General features: G+C 38.7%; 1 protein-coding gene across 4 annotated transcripts; it reads left to right on the forward strand.

Annotated features, from left to right (window-relative positions):
- Nucleotides 1-5,938: 5,938 nt before the first annotated feature.
- On the forward strand, nt 5,939-23,039 carry CD200 (CD200 molecule). Of its 4 annotated transcripts, none has more exons than XM_036933113.2 (6): nt 5,941-6,123; nt 9,407-9,488; nt 12,336-12,656; nt 14,906-15,178; nt 17,160-17,267; nt 17,646-21,739. In XM_036933113.2, exons 1-6 carry the CDS (start codon nt 6,112-6,114, stop codon nt 17,681-17,683), a joined length of 834 nt encoding a protein of 277 aa, XP_036789008.2. In that variant the 5' UTR covers nt 5,941-6,111; the 3' UTR covers nt 17,684-21,739. The 4 variants fall into 4 exon arrangements, with proteins under 4 accessions (XP_036789011.2, XP_036789008.2, XP_036789010.1 ...); XM_036933114.2 differs by lacking the exon at nt 17,646-21,739 and adding an exon at nt 21,746-23,039 and having other exon boundaries at nt 5,945-6,123; XM_036933116.2 differs by lacking the exon at nt 9,407-9,488 and having other exon boundaries at nt 5,939-6,123.
- The last annotated feature ends 460 nt before the right edge of the window (nt 23,040-23,499 follow it).

The raw sequence follows: 23,499 nt of genomic DNA on the forward strand, positions 1-23,499 counted from the left end.
AATTTAAGCATTGAAGAGAAATTTTGATCAATCTCTGAGAATTTGAGCCTGAATCTCTCAGTTTTTTACTCATAGCATTCTCTTAAAATGTACTGCCAGTAGGGGGAGTGTTTGGGCTGCATTCATCCTCAGATACATCGGTGTCATTACCTCTACAACATGAGCTTAAAACTATATCCAAGCTGAGACAGCCTGTCAAGGAGCTTTAACAAGCCCCTTGCTTCCTGTACTTACATAATGGGCAGGTGTGTGATTTTTCCTGTTATTGTGTGCACTTCATATTAAGACTTAACCTTCCATATTAAACCATCCATTTGGTAGTGGCAATTATTTTAAAAATAAATGAAAACAAAGATTTGTATTTGTCTATGTAAACTGCTTTCAGGAACTGGTGGTTTCAAATGAGATTATATTAATATTAATATATTTGAATGCATCTATGCATCCCTTGATTCAGGACCCCCCCCCCCCCCACCAACTGAATGGCCACTTTGATTTGTGTGGATTTATTAAGAAATATGAACATGTCTTCATATATTTGTTAGCCATTTAGGTTTCCTCTTCTGTGAGATTCTAGTCTACATCTTCATGCAATTTCTGGTTGATTGTCTATATTTGCAGAAATTCTTTATATTCTAGATTTTTTTTCATAGTAGATAATGATTACTTCTCCTTATTTTTTATCACTGTTGAATCTGTTATATCATTTTGTTTTCTAACTTGATATATATCTGTTCAAGAAGTCACACGCATACACACACACATATCATGAAATACTTTATTATGTTCTTATAAAAAATACAGCTGGAATTTTTGTTAATCTTACATAGAATTTATAGATTAATTTCTGGAGTATTGGTATTCTTTACAGTGTAATTTGCTCCACCAATAAATATTTGATAAATCTTTCTGAATGTCTTTTAGGAAAGTTTAAAAATTATCTCTCTGTAGTTTTGTGTAATTTTTTGCTAACTTAATTTCTTGATACTTTAAATTTGTTCACTATAATGAATTGTATTTTATTTTCAATAATGAAATTTTCTAGCTGGTTACTAGTGGTTTAGGGACAATTCTGGATTTTCTACTTTAAGCTATATTTGGAAACCTTGCTAAACTCCTTATTAACTCAAAGTTTTTCAGTCAATCTAAGTATTTTCCATGTAGATGATCATCTCTCTTGCACATAATTACATTTTTGCTTCTTCCTTTCTAATCCTTATGTCTCTTTTTTATATTCAGTAGCAACGGTTATTTTGTCTCATTTCCAAATTTAAAGACCATGTCTAAGATTTCTCTTATGGTATTTGCTGCAGTGCTTGACTATTAAGTATATTACCAAGTTTAGGAAATGTTTTATTATTTCCATTTTCTGTGGTTTTATTGTAGATAGGTTGTTGAACTTAAGAAGTTATAGCTTGGTACCTGTTGAGGTAGTCATATAAATTTTCCATAGTAGCCCACTAATATGACAAACTACATTGGCAGATTTTCTGATGTTAAAATATTCTGGAAATGATTTCGGTTTATATTTAAAAGTAAAACAGGACTATAATTTCATTTTGGGGGGATTATCTTTCCCTGGCTTTGCAATAAAGCTTTCAAATTAAGGTTTTGAAAATAATACTGGCCTCTAAAAAGTAGCTTAGTCACTTAATGCCTTTCCTTTCAGGAACATGTATAAGATAGATTTTTCTATTCTTTAACAACCACCTGGATCAATGAATGTTTTTGTCAGGGGAATTCTTTGACCTCAATTTCATTGCTTTCAAGGTCATTGGTTTATTCAGTTTAAAAATTTTTATGCTGATTTTTATCATTTTATTTCCAAATTTTAAAAAGTTTTATTTTATTTTAAGAACATTTCACATGAGACCTACCCTCTTAACAAGTATTTTTTTTAACTATACAATGTAGTATTGTTGATTATAGGCACAATGTTGTACAGCAAATCTCTAGAACTTACTCATGTTGCTTAAGTTAAATCACTTAGTTAGTAACTCCCATTTCTCCCTCACCCAGCCCCTGGCAACCACCGTTTCACATTTTGATTCTAGGAATTTGACTATTTTTATACCTCACTCAAGTAGAATCATTCAGCATTTATCTTTCTGTGACTCGCTTATTTTGCTTATCATAATGCCCTCAAGTTTCATCTATGTCATGACATATTGAAGAATTTCCTTCTTTTTAAGGCTGAATAGTATTCAATTGTATGTATGTACCACATTTTCTTTAGCCATTCACCTTTAGATGAATGTAATATTTTTGTACCCATTTTCCACACCTTTAGATGAATGAATGTAATGAACTTATACAAGGTTTTCCACACCTTGGCTATTGTGCACAGTGCTACAATGAACACAGGAGTGCTAATATGTCTTTGAGATCCTGATTTCAGTTCTTTTTGATAAGTATCCAGAAGTGAGGTTTAATCAAAATTTAACTTGTTGAGAAACTTCCATACTGCTTCCCATAGTAGCTGGATTATTTTGTATTCCTACCAATAGTGAGCAAGAATCCAATTTCTCCACATCCTCACCAACATTTGTTGTCTTTTCTTTTTTTGATAATAGTTGTAAATCTGGGGAGGGGAAGTCCCAGGGCAAAATACCTTTGAAAGCCAAAATCAGTCAAAGGGAGAAATAAAGTTTAAAACCCATTTATTGCTTATAAGCAGTCGTCCTGTGACCCCCTCTGTCCTGCTATGGCAGAAGCGAGCCAATACTCCCCCCAACCTCTCCGGTCCAGATGTGCCCTCGCTCCCCCTTGTAATTACCTGTTGACATGGAGATGGACTACTTCTCTCCACCCCTTGGAAACACCTGTTGATACAGAGATGCACTGAAACCAGGCAAGAGATTCTGGAAATATTGCAATTTTACCCACAATAGTCATCCTGACAGGTGTCAGGTGATAGCTATTGTATTGATGTGCATTTCTTTGATGATTAGTGGCATAGAATATTTTTCATATACTTGTTGGCCATTTGTATCTTTGGAGAAATACCTATTGAAATAATTAGCCTGTTTGTTAATTGGGTTATTAGGGATTTTTGCTATTGAGTTAGAGGAGTTCTTTATACATTTTTTGAGATTAAGCTCTTGTCAGTATATGGTTTGAAAACATGTTTTTCCCAGGTTCCACTGTATCTTTTATTTCAGAACTGATTAATTTAAATCACACCTGGAAATATGCCCAAATTAAAATGAAAACTAGTTTTAAGAACTCATTAGGTCAGATGATGTGACTGTAGTTGGAAGAAATAAGGTGCAGAGGCTCAGGACAGTCCCATCACCAATCACTTTAGGGATGATGCAACACCTCGAAGATTCTGACAGAGAACAAACTCGGAGAGCACCTGAACGGTTGTCACCTACGCTGGGGCAGTACGCCAGTGTGTCTGAGCAATTGTTTCCTGTTCCATATCTGGAACACATGTAAATAAGTTACAGTCTTACCTGTCATTAATGCCAGTGAGAAACGAACATTTGCATGCCTGTGATTGGTTTTATGACTCTTAAGCACTCCTGAAAACATTTTCTCCCATTCTGTAGGTTGCCTTTCATTGTCTCCCTTGCTATGCAAAGCTTTTTTAGCTTGATACAGTCCCATTTGTCTGTTTGCTTTTGTTATCTGTGCTTTTTGGCGCCATATTCATGAAATCATTGCAAGATAAATATCATGAAAGTTTTTCTCTATATGTTCTTCTAGGAGTTTTAGTTTCAGATCTTACATTTAGCCTTTAATCTATTTTGGGTTGATTTTTCTGTATTGTGTAAAATAGAATCTAATTGCATTCATTTTCCTATGGATTTCCAGTTTTCCCAACATCACTTTTTAAGAGATGATCCTTTCCCCATTGTGTGTTCTTTGCACCCTTGTTAAAGATCAGTTGACCAAGTGTGTGTGGATTTATTTCTGAGGTATCTATTGTATTCCAAAGGTCTATATATGTGTCCTTATACCAGTTTTGATTACTGTAGTTTTCTACTATATTTTGAAATCAGTAAGTGTGATGCCTCTAGCTTCATTCTGCTTTCTCAAGATGGATTGGCTCTTCATGGTCTTTTGTGTCCCATATGAATTGTAGAATTGTTTTTTTTTCCATTTCTATAAAAAAAAGCAAAGGGAATTTTGATAGGAATTGCATAAAAAAACCTAACTGTACTCCTTAAGAAGCTAAGAAAAAGAAAAGAAAAACCGAGTCCAAAGTTAGCAGAAGAAATGAAGTAACAAAAAATTACCACAGAAATAAATGAAATAAAAAACAGAAAAATAATTGAAAAAAATCAACAAAACTAAGAGGTGGTGTTTTGAAAGGATAAAATTGACAGACCAGTAGCTAGATGAAGGAAAAAAGAGAGAAGATTCAGATAACTAAGCCAGAAATGAAAGAAAAGACAGAAAAATATCATTTACAAAATATTATCTACACAGGAAAAAAAAGTTAAAGATTAAAAATAAAGTGATCGTTAAGAGATATCTGGCAAAAAATAAAAAGTAATCTAACAGACTGGTGTATACATGTTGACAAAAAACCATTTAAAAGAATGTTTACAAAAGGACTATTAAAATTAACCCCAAGCAGGAAAACTAAAAAATGCTCATTAACAGTTGAGTAGACAAAGGTGGTACACGGTAGTTATAAGATGGGAGAGTATAGAGCAGTGACAATGAATACAATAATGGTTGCATTTTTCAAATCTGTTGTTGAGTAAAAGAACCCAGGTACACATACTCTCTAATGACATTTATGTAAAGTTCACAGAACGCAAGCTTAGTCTCTGATGTTAAAAGTAGGAGAAGGATGGAAGTTGGCAGTGGCACAAAGGGTAGGCAAAGGGAACAGGAACAGCTCCGGAGAGTTTACGATATGTGCACTTTCCTCTATGAATGATATATTTGATTGCAAAGTTTTAAAAAATTATATATATATATATATGTCTGGAAATATTTATAAAAGGCAGAGTAAAATTCAAAGTTACTTTTCTTCAACACTTTGGAAATGAACTCATCGGCTTCTTGCACCCAGCGCTGCCTCGTGATAGTTCATATCACTTTGATGACTTTCCCTTTGTATGTCTATCTTTTCATTTTTGAAGTTATTAGAACTTGCGCTCATTAATTTTACTACAATATGTACATGAGTTGACTTTGTCTTAGGTATCCTGTTTGGCACTCCAAGTCTTTTATTAGTCCTTTCACTATATGTATTTCATGGTTCTGGTTTTCTGGGGGGAAAAAATCAGTTATTGCTTTATTACTTGCAATGCTCGGACTTACAGCCAGCCCCATGGATCTTAAGGAAAAGTTCTGTCACAACACCTTAGCAGAAGGTGGTGATAGGAAAACAGAAATGGCCTCAGGATATGAACATTTCATTGATCTGTCTTTTTTTTTTTTTAGAGTCAAGAATTGTAGAACTTGTTAAAACAATAAGAATCCTCATCATCTATGCAAGTGGAAGGGAATTCCTCACAGTAAAGGGAAAAAAGTTACGTCATGAAAGGAAAGATCATTACAGAATTGCTTGTTTGAATATATAATTTGCTTCTGGATAAAAATTAATGTACACTTGTTTTTTAAAGTGTCTATTGGTTAAATTCAGCTTCAAAACATTTTTCATTGTCATAGGTCATCTTTGGAGAAACTGATTACTCTGTCTCAAAAATCCTCATTTCTTACCCGCCGGCGTGACGATGCAGACTGTCATTCCCCTAACTGCTAAGCCGTTGAACAATTCATGTTTTCCCACCTCCCTCCATTTCCTTTCAAAATGGGAAAAAGGTATTTCTTTTCAAACGTGTTCAGTTTTAATTGTCACCTCTCAAAAACGCAAAATGTTTCAAATGTAGAAAAGGATGAGCATCACTGGCATTTATTTAACGGCCACCAGCTGGAACTTCACCTGGCCCTCCGAGCCCCCTGCACGCACGCGCGTCTGCGAGGTGGGCGGGGTGGGTTTCCCGCGAGCTGAGCGGAGGAGGCCGTTTCGCTCAGCAGTGGGCGCAGAGGCGGTCAGCGCGGCTCGAGAGGCGCCCAGCCCGGTCTGGCGTGAGATCCGCCGTCTAGCCAGCTGACGTCGGCCACTGCGCGCGGCCCGGGGCGAGGATGGAGAGGATGGTGAGCGCCGCTGGGCCGGGGAGGGAGGGCGCGGGTGGGCGATGTCGCCCGGGTGGTCTGGGGCGGTGGCGGGCCGAGTGCGCGCGCTGGCCGCCCGTGGCAGTCCGGTTTGGCGCTGGTGTTTGTGCCGACGCTCTCCTCCCAGCGTTTAACCGGGCCGAGAAGCGAATTTTGCCCATCGAAGGGTGGTTTTCAGGCCGTTCCCGGAGTCCCGACTCTCTGTCCTCACACCCTGGGAAAAGGATGCTGCCAGGCGTGGGTTCCGGAGTCGCTTCTCCCTAGATCGTCGCCCCCGGAGGGACCGGGTGCGTCTGACAGTGCGGGCTCGCGGCTCGGCTAACTGCCTCCGGCTGCAGGGCGAGGAACACAATCCTATTTTAAATTGCCCCTAGTTGGTGCTGTTTTGGCTCCGATTGACACAAAAAACTGGGGTGGGGCTGCCGAATTCAGGGCTCGCTGTGAGAGCTTGCTCCCTCCCGAGGTTTGGGCCTATTTCTCCATCCTCTGGGCCTTTGCCTTGGGCAGCCATAAAGGATCAGATAAATCAGGGTTAAAAATCTCAGGGTATATGCAAGAGAGACAGACATTTTGTTTATCCACACTGTGTTTACATGACACAGAACAAGGGGAAAGATTTTCGTTTATATTCGTTCAATTAATAAAAATAAAATAATAGCAATAAAAAATTAAAATCTAAATACAAAAATGCCTCAAGGTAATATTTTGCATGTATAGTCTTTTGGCAAGACCAGCCAGCCAGTTATTTCAGTGTCTGTCTTAACAAAGGAGAATGGAGGCCTGCAAGCTAGTTTACAAGGGACAGATGCTCTTAATTTTCGTAACTATCCTTTGGAGGAAGAATTATTACCCAATATTACAAATAAAGAAATGGGCAGAGAGGTTAATTTTTCTCAGTCCATGTGACTACATGTGGTGGGATTAGGACTTGGCTGGAGGGGCAATGTAGCAGCCAGGTGGACAGCTGTGAGAAAAAGCCCAGGTCTCTGTGAATCCTGGCCCTTCTGGCAAGTGGTGGGATGCATTTCTCCATTTTCATTATTGTACTCCCAGAATATTATTTGATTAATGAATTTTTTAAGCTAACACATATAGGCACAGACTGTATTTTAGGCATGGCATTAAGTGCTTTAAATGCTAAGTAATTCTCAAAATAATCTGAGTGAGATTACATTTATTTAGTGCTTATTTATATCAGTTGCTCTTCTAAGAGCTTTCATTTGCTAGCTTATTTAGTCTTTTTAACAAGAGAGGCTCATGCTTTCTTTTTTTCCTGCTCCATGGAGAGGTAAAAATCATTCAGCCTAGCTCACACATCTAGTGTCTGTGCTAGTCCTAACTCAAGACAGCCAGAGTAAGTATCATGTATGTCACAGCAAGGGTTTCCCTGGAATTCCCTTTGCCTCAATCACTGTTTTTGTTTCTTAAATGCTGTTGACTCTCACTTCACACATCTTGTGTTTTGTTGTGAGTCTGCTTTCTCTTTTATCTAAAACACCACTTTTCACCCTGAGAGCCAATCCATTTCATATTCCTTATCACAGCCATTGCTAGGACTTGGATTTCCCTGTGAGAGAGTGGGGCATGGTGGGGTTTTTGTTTTTTTGGGTTTTTTTTGTCTTTTTAATGCTGTGGAATGAGAATGCCAAAGAAGACTTTTTTAGTTTCAGAAGCCAAAGCTTTTAAATAGCAAGAGTCTAAGTGTTTGGGTTTGCCTAAATATGAATACGTATTATTACAGGAAGAGGTGATGGGAAGAACTGCAAGGTGATAGAGACCAGTTTTTCTGGCCCTAGAGGGAAACAAGTGTTTTCTAGGCTAGGAGAGCAAAGGAGTAACTAATGTCTATGCTCAGATACCAGTTTGTGTCCCCAAAATGATGCTTCCTCTCAGGCCTGTAAGAGTGGGAAGTCTAGGAAGATGATAAGTAGAATTTAGGGGGGACGGAGGCATTGAAATCCAAGAACAGTGAGTACTTGTGCCTTGCTTTCCAGGGGGCAACTGTGGGAGGAGGCAAGCCTGCCCACCACAGCAAGGGAAACAGGGACAGGTAGGTAGGAGGGAGTCTAGGCAGAGAGCCTGGAAGGATTTCCCTTTGCTCAGCCCTGGGAGAACTCTGGAGTGTGGAACTGGGAGATGGGGAGAACAAAACAGAGTGAGAGAGGACACCCTATAAGCACAAGGTTGATTGCACAAGCTGAAGCCCAGGATGACTAGAGGGGAAAATGCCTATCTTAGGGAGTGCCAGCCTAGGCAGGTGGCTCTCACCAAGATGGCCCTATCCTGTGGCTTGGCATTAGGTAAGCCCCTGAGAATATAGATGCAATGCCAGATTGGGACAATCATAAATCTTGGTGGGCTGAATTAACAGAGATTATGTGACATTGGCAAAAATTAAATCTGTACCTCTAGTTGGAATGACAACATGAAATAAAAATGAAGTCCAGGTAAAGAAAAATACAGAGAAACCTACATTTCTTACACATCTCTATTATGGAAAAATACAGACATCTAGAAAAACATAGTGAAATTCACATTTCTTGCCTGTACTTCTTACAATGAGCATACACATAGACGGAGCGAATGGATCTGTGGGGCTACTACAGAGAGAGGTTAATCTACATACATTCCACCCTCTCATTTTTATAGCAAAGTGATGCCCAGAAAAACATTCCCTTAAATGCCACCATGATTTACAAAAAGGCCAATAATTTTTTACACACACACATGAAAAGAAAGCAAAGAAGAAAAACAAAGCTATTACTAGTTTTTGAAAGGTACAATTATATAAATTTGCACAATTTGCAGGAAAACTGACCTCTGCAAACTTCAGGGCAGCCATATGTTTCTGAAAAATGGTTACTCCTGATTTACATTTTTCATACTAAGGGATAGGGATTATTTTGGAAGTGGATGCTCTCTGCCATGTTTAATCTGTGTTTTCTTTGTCTATTTATGCCTGTTTGTTTTCCCAGTGATCCTATGTCTTTGAGACCTTGCTCTTGACAATGGTGACTTTAGGAGCAAAGCCTCAAATTGCTACCAACTGCCACAATGAAAGAGCCGCATCACTGCTTCCTCCCTCTCATATCCTGAGCACACTCTGTTATTTCTTCCATTTATAGCCTCTGATTCTGCTTCCACAAAGTTCTCTGGTGGTTAAACCCTTAACTGCAACATTTCCTGACATAGTGATGAGATGGCAGCTTCTTTAGCTTTGTCCACATCCAAATGCCCATTTCTGTACTTTGCTTTCTGTCTTCAGGTGTTCAGGAGCTTCTTCTGTCATCTGTCTACCTACAGACTGATTTGGTTCTTGGCAGCAGTGATGCTGTGCAGGGCGCAAGGTAAAGATATGCAATTCCCCTGCTTGGAGTCCAGAAAACACAGTTTCTGGACTGGAGACATTGTGCTAGTTCATTTGTCTGCATGAATTGTTTAATGTGTAATTCCTTGGAGGAGTGGGAGTGGTTCTGTGCTCCACATTTAGTTTCAAAGTGGAAGAAGACTTTGATATTTAGAAGCTGTATCTGTAGATAAAACCAAACATAAAATACTCTTTCTAAATTAAGATAGTATTTTTCACCTAGCGAATAGAATAACTTCTAAAATAATGATTCCCCATTTTGTAAAGATGTGGGAATGCTTGGAGGAGCATGAATAAATACAACCTTTTTTGGAAGGTAATCTGGCAGTAAGCCTTAAAATTGGGTGTGCCCCCCTTTTATATGCAAATGTAGAAAATAATGAAATCTACAGGTTACATTGGTACATAGGCCTGTGGAATCCCCTTTTCTGCTGAATTTCCTAGTTCTGCAAGACCTTTCTCCTCTGTTCTATGGGAGGTCACCCCTCACTTTGCTCCAACCTACATCAGCCTTCACAGATGAGGAAAGGACAGGCTTCCTACCTTCTACGTCACGGGATTTACCTACTGACTGGGGGAATCTAAATGGACTTCTATATAAGCAGCAAAGAATTGTAAACTTTCCACTACATTATTTCTTCCACAGTCATAGAAAATAATCACCTACGAAGCTAAAACTCTAAGCTCTGATCCCCATTTCTACTGTCTATTCTAAAAGCAGCAATTTCTCCAAATCTGCTCTGCAAAATCAAAGCATACTTTCAGGAAATCCCATTCCCAACAACTGGTATTGCCCCCAGGACTTTTCACAGCTATCAAGGTTACACCTCTTTTAACCTGGACTCACACAACACTCAGGGACCCCTATTTGTAATTGTTGCTATGGCCACCTTTTCATCCCGGGTGTTGTTAAGGGGTCATTGAGAGGGCATTGTTTTTGCTGCCTTCTTTTTTTCTAATTACACTAGTCAACACTTTATCTATGTTATTAGCAAAAAACCCCAACAAATGTTGGTGTTTTTGATGAAGTCTACACTTTGTGTTCTGTTTCATTAATTTGTGCTTTTTTCTTTATTAATTCACTCCTTTTGTTTTATTTGGGGGAGAGGGGTGTTTGGATATATATGTGTTTTAATTTTTCAGTCTCTCCTGTTTCCTAATAAATGAAGTTAGGATTAAATATTTCCTTCTGAAAATTGCTTTATCAGCTTTTACATATTTTAATATATTCTCATTGTCATTCATAGTGATTTATAGTTCTTCCTATGATTTCTGGTGTAAAGAGTTAAAAGAAGTATGTAAATTTCTAATTTTATTGCATTGCAGACAGGGTTCAAGGTCATAGGGTAAAAGCTTTTTTTGTATCAAGTACCTATTTCAAGTTCATTTTGGGGGAATGTTCCAGGTGTTTGAAAAGTTTACAAATATATACTTACATACACATATATAATTTATATATATATATTTTCAAATCTTCTATATCCTTATATTTGACATTTTTGCTTTACTTATTTTTTTAATATATAGAAGTGAAAATTCTGAGAGAACTTTGGAAACTCTTCTATTATTGTGGATTTAAATTTTTTTCTTTGTAGTTGTATTAGCTTTTTAAAAATTTTCTGTTGTTTTGTTAGGTGCAGGAAGGTTCATAATAATATTGCCTTATTTTAAAGTGCTCCTTTTACCATTTTGAAAAAACACATTTTGACCCTTTCAGTATTTTTGTCTTCCATTCTCCCTTTCCTTTCCTTTTAAGTCTTACTGGACTGAGGCTTAAATATTCCAGGTGTTTGAATTTCTCTTTAATCTTTTTCGTATCCTTATTGTGCTACACGCTACATTCTGGAGGGATTCTATGACCTGTCTTCCTATTTATCAACTTACTCTTATGCAATGTCCACTCTCCTATGTCAGACAATCTGTTAAAGTTTTACATTTCTTATTTTCTGCATCTCTAATTTCTTCTATTTACAATGCTGGCTTTTTTATACACCTAAGATACCACATTTATTCATGTCAGTGTTTATTAATTTACGGTATCTTTAGTCATTTAATATGAGTTGTTGGGTTTGTGGAATTTATTTTTCCTCTTTCATTGTATCAGCTTTCTCAAACCTTTGGACATTTGTTGTTATATTGAGATTTCCCATTGAATCATCTATCATATCAATATGAGTAGCCCCCATTGAAAGAGAAAGAAATTGTTGCCATGCCTCATATATTCTGTCCTGCATTCAGTAAAAGTGTGGGAATGTGCGGAATGCCATTCAGTTGCCAAAGCTCTCTGGTACTGTCAGCTTCCTAGAGCACTCTCCCATATGTCTCTCTGTCTTATGTTCCTACACTCACCACTGCTTCCTGGAGGCGGACACCACCGTTGCTTCCCCTTCCTTTGTAGTGTTTATGTGTGGAGTGTAGAGGACGGCTGCCTCTTCCTCACTTAGGCAAATCACTCTGCTATCGTCCCCTGGCCCTTTCCTACTCCTGGCTTCTACCTCTCCAGGCATAGACACACTTGGTGATGTTAGTATCTTATCTGGTGGTGTCCCCCTTCCACCTGCTCTCCAGCTTACAGGGATTCATCACACAGTTTCTCATCACTGAGACTCTCACCCTCGTTTCTCTACTCTTAAAGACTGAACAAATGTATTTGAACTTACACTTCTCTAACCACATCAGAAATGTAGATAAATGTTCTCTTTCTTGCATTTTTATCATCTTTTCTATATTTGACTTTGAACATGCATTATTTTTAATCAGAAAATCATGTATTCATATGTATGAAATTTTAAAATATGAATGTTCTTTTATGGTTCCGTGATGACAGTGGTGACCCAAGATGAAAAAGTGCTGCTGAACACACCCGTTTCCTTACGATGCTCTCTGCAAAGTCCCCACGAAGTCCTGATTGTGACGTGGCAGAAAATCAGGGCTGTGAGCCCGGAAAACATGGTCACCTTCAGCAAGAACCATGGGGTTGTGCTCCAGCCTGCCTATGAGGACAAGGTGAACATCACCGAGCTGGGACTCCATAACTCAACCATTACCTTCTGGAATACCACCCTGGATGATGAGGGGTGTTACAAGTGCCTCTTCAATACCTTTGGTTCTGGGAAGATCTCAGGAGTAGCCTGCCTCACCCTTTCTGGTGAGTCTCTGAGAATCCATTATCTCTGGATAGAAGTGTGATTTTTCAAGAATGTCTGGAACCTGGTGGTAGTGCCTAGGTTTTCAGAAATCAAGCCCCAGAAAGACTCTTGAGAAGACACTTAGCTTTTCATGTCTATTGTAACTGTGGTTATGGTTATTTGGAGAATTCATGAGGCTACATTGGGTCTCTGCCTGTAATTAGTTTTGCTCTGAGGGATTCTGTTGTAAGCAAGAATAAATTAAAGACCATGGTGACAAAAAGTTCCATAAGCAGTGATATGATTCAGACATGGCTTTGCCATTTGTGATCACATGGCTCTGCTGAGTCCTTTCCACTCTGTGCACCATATCTTACTGTGCACTCTCTGCACAGTAAGTGTGAAATAGATCATCTCTTGTAACTCTAACAGCTTTAACATTTTTGGATCCAAGGATGGAGCCAGATTGAGCCAACCCAGAGCCAGTTATGGTGGTTCCTCTCATTTTGTTTCAGTAAAGCCCTCTCAAGATTGATAAGGGGACATGGAGCAGAGGCTCTTCATACCTGATGCCAACTAGGGATCTTACTGGATAATAAGCATTCTTTTAAAATCCAAGAGGCTTAGTTTGACAAAATTCCTTTCCTCTTAACTGACACATAGCTGAGATCAAGAACTGAGAAACAGGAATAAGGGGTAACTTTGGAGCACAGCACACTTGGTAGTGGTTTTAGAAGGGAAAAGACAGACTTAGACATGGTTATCAGGAATGTTAAAGTCCGAGTTTGAGCAAGCCAACATGGGACATGGGCGAATGGCTCAGTAGATAAAGAATGAGAGGGAGGTATGACAATGCCGAATCCACATTTCTCTCCTTGATTTTGTCCGTCATAGGTCCCCTCTGTAGATTCTTATGTCAGGCTTTTTTCTTGATTTCTCTCTCTTTCATTTTGTCTCTCTGTCTCCCTCTTTCTCTCTTTTCCTTCTTCCCTCCTTCCTTCCTTTGTTCTATCTCATTTTTCTTCTTTTTCCTTCTTGTGTCATATTTTTCTCACTTCTGTTCCATTTTTCTCTCTTTTTTGCTAATTTTACTCTTTCTCCTACTCCCACCTTTATGTATGTTTTGCATTTTCTCTTGCCTGAAAATCAGGCTCCTCTGAGTCTTCTAGCTAGTAATCCTGTTGTTCTTTTCCACACTGACTTCCCAGCCATACCTTTTAGCTTCCATCTAAAGCATTCTTAAGTCATCCACCAGCCTAACCACATCAACCATGCTTGTCTTCCTTCACTTCTATCTCCCTTCCCACAGTGCTCATGGTTGTTAGTAATCTGGGCCCTCTGTGGGCAGAGTCACGGACCGATGGCCCCATTTCCTCCAGCCTACTTCCGCCCACGTCTTGAACCTCTAAGCACGGATCAGGCTTTCATTTAGTGCTGCCCTTTAATTATCTTGTGAGCTTCAAAGCGAGTCACGGTAAGGCAAGTCTCATTTGCTCAGCAGAAAAAACTGCACCTTCTAAAGAAGATGAACACATTAGTCAAGGGACTTTTAAAAGGGAACAGACTAGAGCTGGCCTAAAAATAATGTCCTTTTCTCATAAGCTAGTTTTTTTCCCTTAACTCTGTAAGGTGATCTCCAAGGTCCTTCCGACTGTTATTCTATGATTTTTTAGTTCTTGGCAGTGAATTCCTAATTTGCATTTTGTGTAGATATTCCAAACAGGGACTTTCCGAGTTTCCTCTGTGCATCTCATTCACTGGTCTGGCTCAAGCAAGAAAAGGTTAACTAAGCAGCACTCCTTTATGAGCTCTCTGTTCTGAAACTGCCCTTGTGCTTCTGAGAAATGCAGCTGACTTGTATGAAAGTGCTGATGGGTGGTTATTGTCCAACTATTGGATAAGGATTCTCAGAAGGCAGCAGGGATGCTTCATTGCCCCTGGAAAAGGGGAAAAAAATATTTGGGCACTGGACTGTTTGGGAGAGAAGATACCCTCTGTCCACCCACCTAGTTCTCCTAGAGGCAAACTACAGAGAGGCCTTCCTTGTCACAGGGCTGTCTTCAGCCAGTCTCCATCCCACAAGTCAGAGAATTACACACGGGAGGAGTGGAGAAGGCCCCAGTGTAGACTGGATATGCCACCTTATCTTTCAAGCCTCCACTGTCTTTCTATAAAGATCTTTCCCTCATTTCTCCTTGGAGAGTGTGGGACTCAGACCAGGTGCTTAACTGATGGCAGACCATCGTTGTTTGTTTGTTTTTTGTCCCAGTACAGCCCACAGTGTTCCTTCACTATAAATTTTTTGAAGACCACCTAAATATTACTTGCTCTGCCAATGCCCGGCCAGCCCCTGTGATCTCCTGGAAAGTCTCTGGGTCAGGGATTGAGAACAGTACTGAAATTGTCTCACACCCCAACGGGACCACATCCGTCACCAGCGTCCTCCATGTCAAAGACCCCAAGAGTCAGATGGGGAAGGAGGTGATCTGCCAGGTGCTACACCTGGGTACTGTGACCTACTTCAGGCAAACTGTGAACAAAGGTAAGAGCAGGTGGGCAAAGATGGCTGTGGTCACATCTGTGTACATACACCTGGAAGGCGAATGTTTTGCAGAGCATCGCAGCCTCTAGCGAAGAAGCTGCTAGGCGGGGAGTCTGGGGAAGGCAGGGAAAGGAAGAGAGTTGAGGAAGCCAATAAAGCCAGTTTCAGTCTGGTGAGTAGTATGTTGCCCACACATCAAATTCTTCTGCCGAGATGCATTCATTCATTTATTCTTCCATGCTACTAATATTTGCTGAGTTGTATGCCAGCCTTTGTGACAGTTGAAATGTGACAGTAAGCAAGACTCAGTCACTGCACTCAGAGAGCTTCTAGTCTACTAGGGGGTGTGGAGAAGAGGCTGGGCTGTTGTAAAACTGTGTCTTAAATGCTTCAGTAAGAAAGCTGTGGTGCACTGTGGGAGGACTGAGGGTGGGGAGAAGGGACATCAGCTCAATCTGAAGGGGTTAGGGAGATTTCCTGGGAGAAGTGGCATACATGATGAAACCTTGGCATAATCCACATGGTGCGAAAGGGGCAATAGAGCTTTTAGGAAAGGGGCTGATCTGAGGTGTTTTCCTCTCCCCTTTTAAAATAGCCTTCCTCCCACTCAGAAGCCTTTTACTTGCTTGTGTTTCCTATGTAAACTGCTATCTCTGGGCCTCATGGATGTGAGGAGAGGGTCATGAGTGAGCGAAAAAGGAAGCGGAAGGTTTAGAGACAACGCTTTGGTGATAACAGCCATCGTTTTCTTTCTCGGTGTTATTTTGAAGCACTGAAGTGCCTCTGAATGAGGCTTTCAGTAATAAGCCCCCTAAAATGATATTGCTACTTTTTTCAGGGGGCATTTTGGGCAGTAAAACCTGGAAAAGCTTTCCCACATAGACCTCATTGGTGCAGTGACCTTTAAGAAACATCTCCTGTAGTCATTTCTGGGGTCCTTGAAAAAACAAATTAATCTAAAAGTCCACATCAGGTTTGTGGTGTTAGATTTGGCCATTTATGAAGAGATCCTCAGGTTCAGCCAAGGCAAAGGGAAATTTTCTCTGAAAAAAACCCCAAGAACTTGAAAAGGAACATGCCTTCTTTTCCAAGAATAACAAAATTGATGTATATCATTTATGTCTGTACATGATGTACAAAGTGTACATCATTTGTGTAATGTTCATTTTGAGAGCATTGACTAAAAACTGCCCATGCTTAAAGCAACATGACAGGCAGTATAACTATTGTAGTTAGATCCCTGTGTGAAGGTACTGAGTTAAGTTTGAGGTGACCAATCCCATCCAAGAGGTAAGGGGAAAATGCTGGAGACTCTGAAATCAGGAAGCTCTTCCTCTGTCCTTGGATCACAAAGTGACACAGGAGCTGATATGCAGGCTGAGTTGCAGGTAATGACTGTTGGAAAGAGATTTAAGAGCAAAGATATAGATTAGAAGAAATAAAATTAAAATATTGAGATGAGTTATGCCTGGGGGTTGAAATCATGAGATTCATGATTTTTTTTCCTTTGTTTCCCTGTGTTTTCCAAAACTTCCTCAATAAACCTATTATTTTAATGAACTGTGTGGCCAAGATGAATAGACCTCTGACCAAGCCTTGGTTTTTTCCACTTACTATGCTGACTTGGGGCTTACTTAGCTTCCCTGAGCCTCAGTTTCATTTTGTTTTTTTTTAATTTGTTAGATGATAGTAATAATACCTGACTCTTGGGCTGCTTTGAGGATTAAATGAGATGACACATTTGAAGCTCTTTACATAGTAACCACATAAAAGATGACAGTGATTATTATTATTTAAACATGATTAAAATAATGTGAAGTCATGAATAGGCCTCCTTCTGTATATATTTAAGGATCATTTTCATTGAAAGCTGAACACTAGTAAAAACTCATCACTGTGTAATACATAAAAGCTTCCTCACTTTTTCATCAACAGCTTCTTCTGACTTTGTTTTTCCTTTTTCTTCCTTCAATGTCTATAGGCTATTGGTTTTCAGTTCCACTACTGTTAAGTATTGTTTCTCTGATAATCCTTCTGGTCTTAATCTCAATCTTATTATACTGGAAACGTCATCGGAACCAAGATCGAGGTAAGTCATCACGGGATGGGCAAAGAAGGAAAAAAATAAATTACAATTTGAGGGCCACATAAAGATGTAAATAAGGGGGTGGCACCAGTATATTTTGTTTGTTGAAATGCATATATGTTTACTGGCATTTTAAGACACATAGTGTGGTTTTCTTGAAATTGACCATTAAACTGGCTATTCCTGCTTTTCATTTGCTAAGATCGTTTCAAGGCTAATTATTTTGTAAATTGGGAGTAATGGTTGATGAGAGGAATGCGGAGAATGTTTATCTGATCACTATGGAATCATCAGATGGCAAAAATCAAAAAAAGGTCTGGGTACCTTTGCTGTGTTCCTGCTACCCATTAATGAGAAGGACCATCTCTTCTCTTTTTACAGCATTCCACAGCCCAGCTACTCCATTCAAGAGACTGTGAAATTGTCCAACACAATCACTAATGAAGTAGCACTTTGTTATATTCTAACTATGTTTCAGACACTATAGGCAACATAACAAGTGATCCAGACTTACAATAACTGATCATGTCATTCTGCCCTTATATATTCTAAGTTTTTCTGTCTCCCCTACAACATCAATCATAGTGTCTTATGTATACCAAGTGTTCAGTAAACATTCATCAAAATAGTGAATGGATGGAAGGATAATCATTTTCAAAGTGATTTTTTTACTTCCCTTTTTCTTACTGTAAATTCAGTCCTTCCTCAATGCTGAGTCTAAAACATTGTGGGAAATAAAACAAGAGATATGGTACGCAAGAAGAGTCAGCTCAAGAGAATGAAATTTCTTTGGTTTCTGAAGACAGCACGTCATTTCTTAAAGCTGATGCAAAGTAGCAGTTTGTGTTGTGGGTGATGGGCGGTTCCTAGGGTGAAGGGGTGATATTGGGTGTTTTCTCCACCTCAGGTGACTGAAAGATAGGGAAGAAAGAAATGTTGGCTTTGAGTGTCATTTCAGATTTCTAGAAAAAAATCCCACTCCAATGCTACCTTTTTTTCTTTTTTCTTTTATGTCTCATAGATTAATAGCTTTCATGTTCTAGGTTTTTGAACACTTAATTTTGAATAAATCTTATGTAAACATCAGATTAATTCTTGTGATTTTGTAAGAAAAGTAATAAATCTTTATTGTCAATGACCCTTTTGCAAAAGTAGATATAGGTATTTGTTTTGTTCAGGAGAGGAGATTGCAGATCAGATCATTTTACTGCACACAAACTAAGCCCTTAAACTCATTAGTGCTCTGCAGAATGTCTGAAACAGAAGGTTGATTCTACTTTAATCAGGCTATTCATTTTTTCCGATTAGGAGCTGAATCCCAGAGAGGGAAGTTGACTTCCTTCCCTAAGATCACATGGCTAGTTAACAGCAGGTTTAGGACTAGAGCCCTAGTCTCCTGACCTCTGCGAGAATGTTCTTCCAGTCATGGTGTCCTGGAGTCCTTACTTCAAAGGTGATATTGTTAGCAGTTGTATTGATTTTAGTCTGTGCTTGCTCTTACTGCTGTATTTCTTTGGAAAGTGCAAGCAGAGAAGTATGAAGTGTTCAAATTAATTTTAAAAAGTCCCTCTTGAGCAATAATCTTTTAATACAGTATATTCAAAACCAAGGTAAATTCCTCTAGCATGGAGTACTTGCAAAATAATTGTCCTTTGTTCATTAAGTAAATCTTGAATTTTTCTGGGAGATATCATTGTGCAGTGCTTTATCCAGCTTCAGAAGCAAAGAGAGTCAGCTTATTTCTACTCAGGCTTTTTCTCTCCTATGAAATAAGCACCTGAACCTACTGAAGCCTCTAACACCAGGACTGCCATTTATTTACAATGCCTTCATAATATATGGCCAATTCACTCAATTACACTGAACATTCAGTGGCATATTTTGAGTGACTGGAGATTTTTGGCTAGTTTCAAAAATTTTAACAGCCAGATCATTTGGTGCCATTGACTTAAATAGCTAATAAAACAAAGTATTGATGATGCTGGAGACTTAAACACTCCAGGCTGAGTTTATTAAGACCAAACTTTAAGTTATTACAAAAACTTGGGAGAAAGGAAAGATAATCATAAAAGATAGTGCCATTTTTAAATTTTTTCAAGTAACAAATTCTGATTGTCAATTTGCCATGAAAATGAAAAATGTCCTTCTATGTCTGCTTTCCATCTTTCCTTGTTTTTTTTTTTTTTTCCTGTCTTTTTTTCTCCCCATCATCTCCTGAAAACATAAAACTTGGATGGGCAGGGAAATATGATCCATCAAAAATGACACCAAGATTCTGGACCTGGTAACTGGAAAAATGGTGATATGTGATATGAATAGAAATGGGGAAGTGGAGAGCAGAAACGGAGTGTGTGTGTGTGTGTGTGTGTGTGTATGTTCAGACTTCATAGGGAGAGAAAAAGGAGAGGAGGGAGGGGAGGGGTGAATTAGTTTTTGAACTTACTGAACGTGAGTAGACAATCTTCTCTGTGAAGCTACCCAGTAGTAAGACAAGTCTGGTAAATAGGGACAGTCTAAGCAAGGTCCAACTCTTTGTTAGATAAATGTCCAAAAAATGGTCAAAATTACTTAATGCTCACAAAAGCACAAACTGATTTACAGTTTTTGGACAGAGGGATAATCTGTAATGATTGATGTTATTTTTATAGAGCAGCTAGCTCCCTTTATTTTTCTTTTGATTCTATATAATGACAGAGTCATTGTTGGTTTTTTTACAACTGTAAAGCTGTGCCCTGGAAGAAGGTATGATAAGTTAGAGGTGATTTCTCTTTGCATCATTCCTGATGGGATCATTATAGTTACTTGCCAAGAGACTACAATATGATAATAGATTAATTGGTTTTCAAATAACTTTCTTCTTTCATTAGGCCAGTACTTTGTTACTGAAACAGAAAGTGAGGAAAAAAAAATAAAAATTTCCTAGGGAAATTTTCCCCATTCTGTAATAGTTCTATTAAAACCCACTGATGTCATAAATTAGTCCCTTCCGCATATGCTACAATAAAGTTAAATTTGGGGTTAACAGTAACCTTTAATCTCTTATTAGTCAACCCACCAATGATGACATGCTTTTCAGAAACAAAAACTTCACCTGGGGGCAGCTCATCATAGACAGTCACCAAGTTTGTAGAAATCTTTGAGTAGCAGTTGTCTTTTGTTTTATTGAAGTCAAGGCCAAATTAGAAAACAATAGGAAACTTAGGCAACCATGTGAAATACATATTCCAAATTTCACTTTTTCTTCGAGTATTTAGCTATTTCATGTAGAAGTGGGGTTTTTCCACCCACATTGTCTGTACATTTCCTTCATTTCTTTTACTTCGCTGTACAATAACCTAACCTATAAGTAGGCTATTGGCAATGATAACAATGGCCATGTTAGTAAAACACTATATCTCAGGTAGTATCATGTCATTTTTTTCTATTTTAAGCTTAGTATTTATGTCAAAAACAGAGGGGCTCAATAAACAATTTGTGATGGTGAAATTGGTAATTAGTTGGAAGGACAATACAAAGAATTTTTTTTTTCAAAAAAAGCAAGAAGCTTTGCTTCCTAAATAATTGTAACTATGCTCCCCAGATGAAGACTGATGAGTGGCAACCCTTAGCCCTACTCCAGTTTCCGTATAGTTCCAAGCAGAAGAAATGTGATGCTTTATTTGAGAAAACTGTTAAGCAACCTTTACTGAATGGCCTAGGTCAGAATTGCTGGGAGAAATCTTGCATGCTAAGACACTGTTTTTCTATAAAGTTTTACCATAGAATGGCTACAAATATTACCCATCATATCAAAATGTCATGACATAATCTGATCATAGAGTCACTGGCCAACAGACCCTTACGCCTGGACGGTCTTGCCTGAGCTGTTCTGTGTCTTACACCACAGATAGCTGATGCTGGAAATGTTGGCAACATTAAACCATGCAGAAAGTTGGAGGTTCTGTTAAAGAATTACTTAAGATTACACAGAGAGTGAGAGGCAACACCAAGACAAATCCAGGTCTTTTACTTCACTGTCTATGTGCTGTGGGGAGGTCGACATCCTCCCAGTTTATGTGCTAGAAAGCCAAAAGGCCTTGAAAGGACCTCCATATGTCTACTTTATGTCCATTCCCAACCCATATCTGGCAAGTGACTGTCGATAGGAAACAAAGCTCAAGGTCTAATAAATAAAGTACATGTAGATCATTTGGAATTCTTGAACATGTTGTTTTAGTTGCAGTCTTGAGTAATTCTGCAAACCATTGTTTCCCAGAATTATCTATGTACTTTTTTTTTTTCTATGTCCTTTTAAAGGGAGTTGCAGTCCCCTCACATCACACTGGGTCAAGAATGACTATTTCCCTATCTTTGCAAGTGAAATATGCACAAGGAGAATTCTAGGTTTATTGATTGACCTTTTGTTACTGATCCTCCTAAGACCTAGTAGGATAGAAATGATAAATGTTCTCAGTTAATATCTTGATCTTTCTTTTATCCAGAGTCCTAGATGAGTCACTGAACCCTGAAAGTTATTCCCTGATCTACTTGAATCTGACAGAGGAGGAAAGCAGAGGAAAAGGGTCGTTCTCCAAGGAACCTAAAAGAGGGGGAGTGAAAGGCCTAAGAATTTCAAGACTTTCTACTGCCTTGTAAGCTATCCAGTGCTCCTGTGAGTTCCAGGAGGAAGTCATTTTACCTCTCAGGTCTGTTGTAGGACTTGATTTTGTAGAGTAATGTGGTGTTGTGCTGTTGAAAGGATACTGGACTTAGAATCAGGAGCCACAGCTCAGAGGCCAACTTTCATTCTGAGTGGTAGCAACCCTGTGTTAATGACTTTATCTCAATGAGCTTCCATGTCTGCATCCAGAAGATTCAGGAGTTGGGCCACATAATTTGCCATTCTGCTCTAAGACTACAAGTAAAAGAATGTGTTCAGGAATTCCAAATGAATACATGAAGGGAAAAGAAGTGAAAGAGAGAAGAATGCAGGAAGGTTCAGGACCAAAGAACTTGCTGAGACTACCTTTTGCCTTCCTGGTGACGTTGCATCTCTTCTCCCCTTACTGTTCTGAGGTCCATGAGTCTGTTTCCTCATCACTTGGTATCTAGTCTGCTACCTGCTCACTGCTTTGCTAATAGCTGGTCTTTCTAGAACCCTTGGTTTCACTGCTGTTCTTCATGTGCTTCTGTGATATTTACCACAATGAAAATGGGACTAAATTTATTGTGAAGCAACATTGGCAACCTTAACTTTGGTTTTATATTTCTATAGCAGAATAATATTGTTAGTCTTGTACACCAGCTCACATTTTTAAAAAAGCATGAATTCCCTGTCCATTTGTTTCATAATATGACCCTGCCCTATTTTAGTAATTCTGAATTCAGCCTAGTATGACAGTGTATTGTGTATGAAAACAGGCGTTTAGAAGGTTTTCTGTAAAGTAGTCAGCTAATTCATATGTTTTGTCTCTTCTAGCTTCTTTTCCCATGAGTTAATTCTCACAGTAGCCAAGGAAGCATGTATGGGCATACAAATCCTTTTGTTTTAAATGTATTGTTCTAACTAGTGGAACAATCTTGAACTCTTAAATAATCATCAGATCATATTAGTGACTTTTGCATATCCTTCACTTTCTTGTGTCTTTACAGTGACCTAGGAACTAAACTTAAATTGTTTTCAATGTAGAATTGGATATTTGTATATTTAGTGAGCTTTTCATATGTTATTTAATTGTTGTGTTATTTCTTATATTTGTATTAAGATACTGAATAATTAAAAGTGTGAACTCTAAATACTTGGTTCATGATATTCTCTTGGGAAATGTGGGAAATGTAGACATTAATGTTAATCCTTATGTTTTCCCTCTGGTGTGAAACCTCCCTTCCCTTTATCTCTCACACCCTAAAAGATGCCAGTGACATTTCTGATTAAGCACAAAGCTACAAATCAAATGTTCCTGATCTGGACAACTGGAGCTCCTTCAAGTTGGTGCCTGTATTCTTTGGACATGATTGATTTATTTTGGAGCACTTCCTTATATGTGGCCTTTTGATTTTGCTTTTAGATACTAACCTTTGGAAAGTGATTAGCAAACTCCGTTTTGAGGTTAGTAGGAATTACCACCCTCCTTCTGGTTTTGCTGTATTTCTGGTATCTCTGCTGCCAGATCAGGGAGGATAACTTAAAGCAGCAGTCCTCAGACATCTGGTCTCAGGGCCCCTCTACACACTTAAAAACATTATTGAGTACCCC

This window comes from Manis pentadactyla, chromosome 1, assembly GCF_030020395.1.
Source record: "Manis pentadactyla isolate mManPen7 chromosome 1, mManPen7.hap1, whole genome shotgun sequence".
NCBI classification, from domain to species: domain Eukaryota; kingdom Metazoa; phylum Chordata; class Mammalia; order Pholidota; family Manidae; genus Manis; species Manis pentadactyla.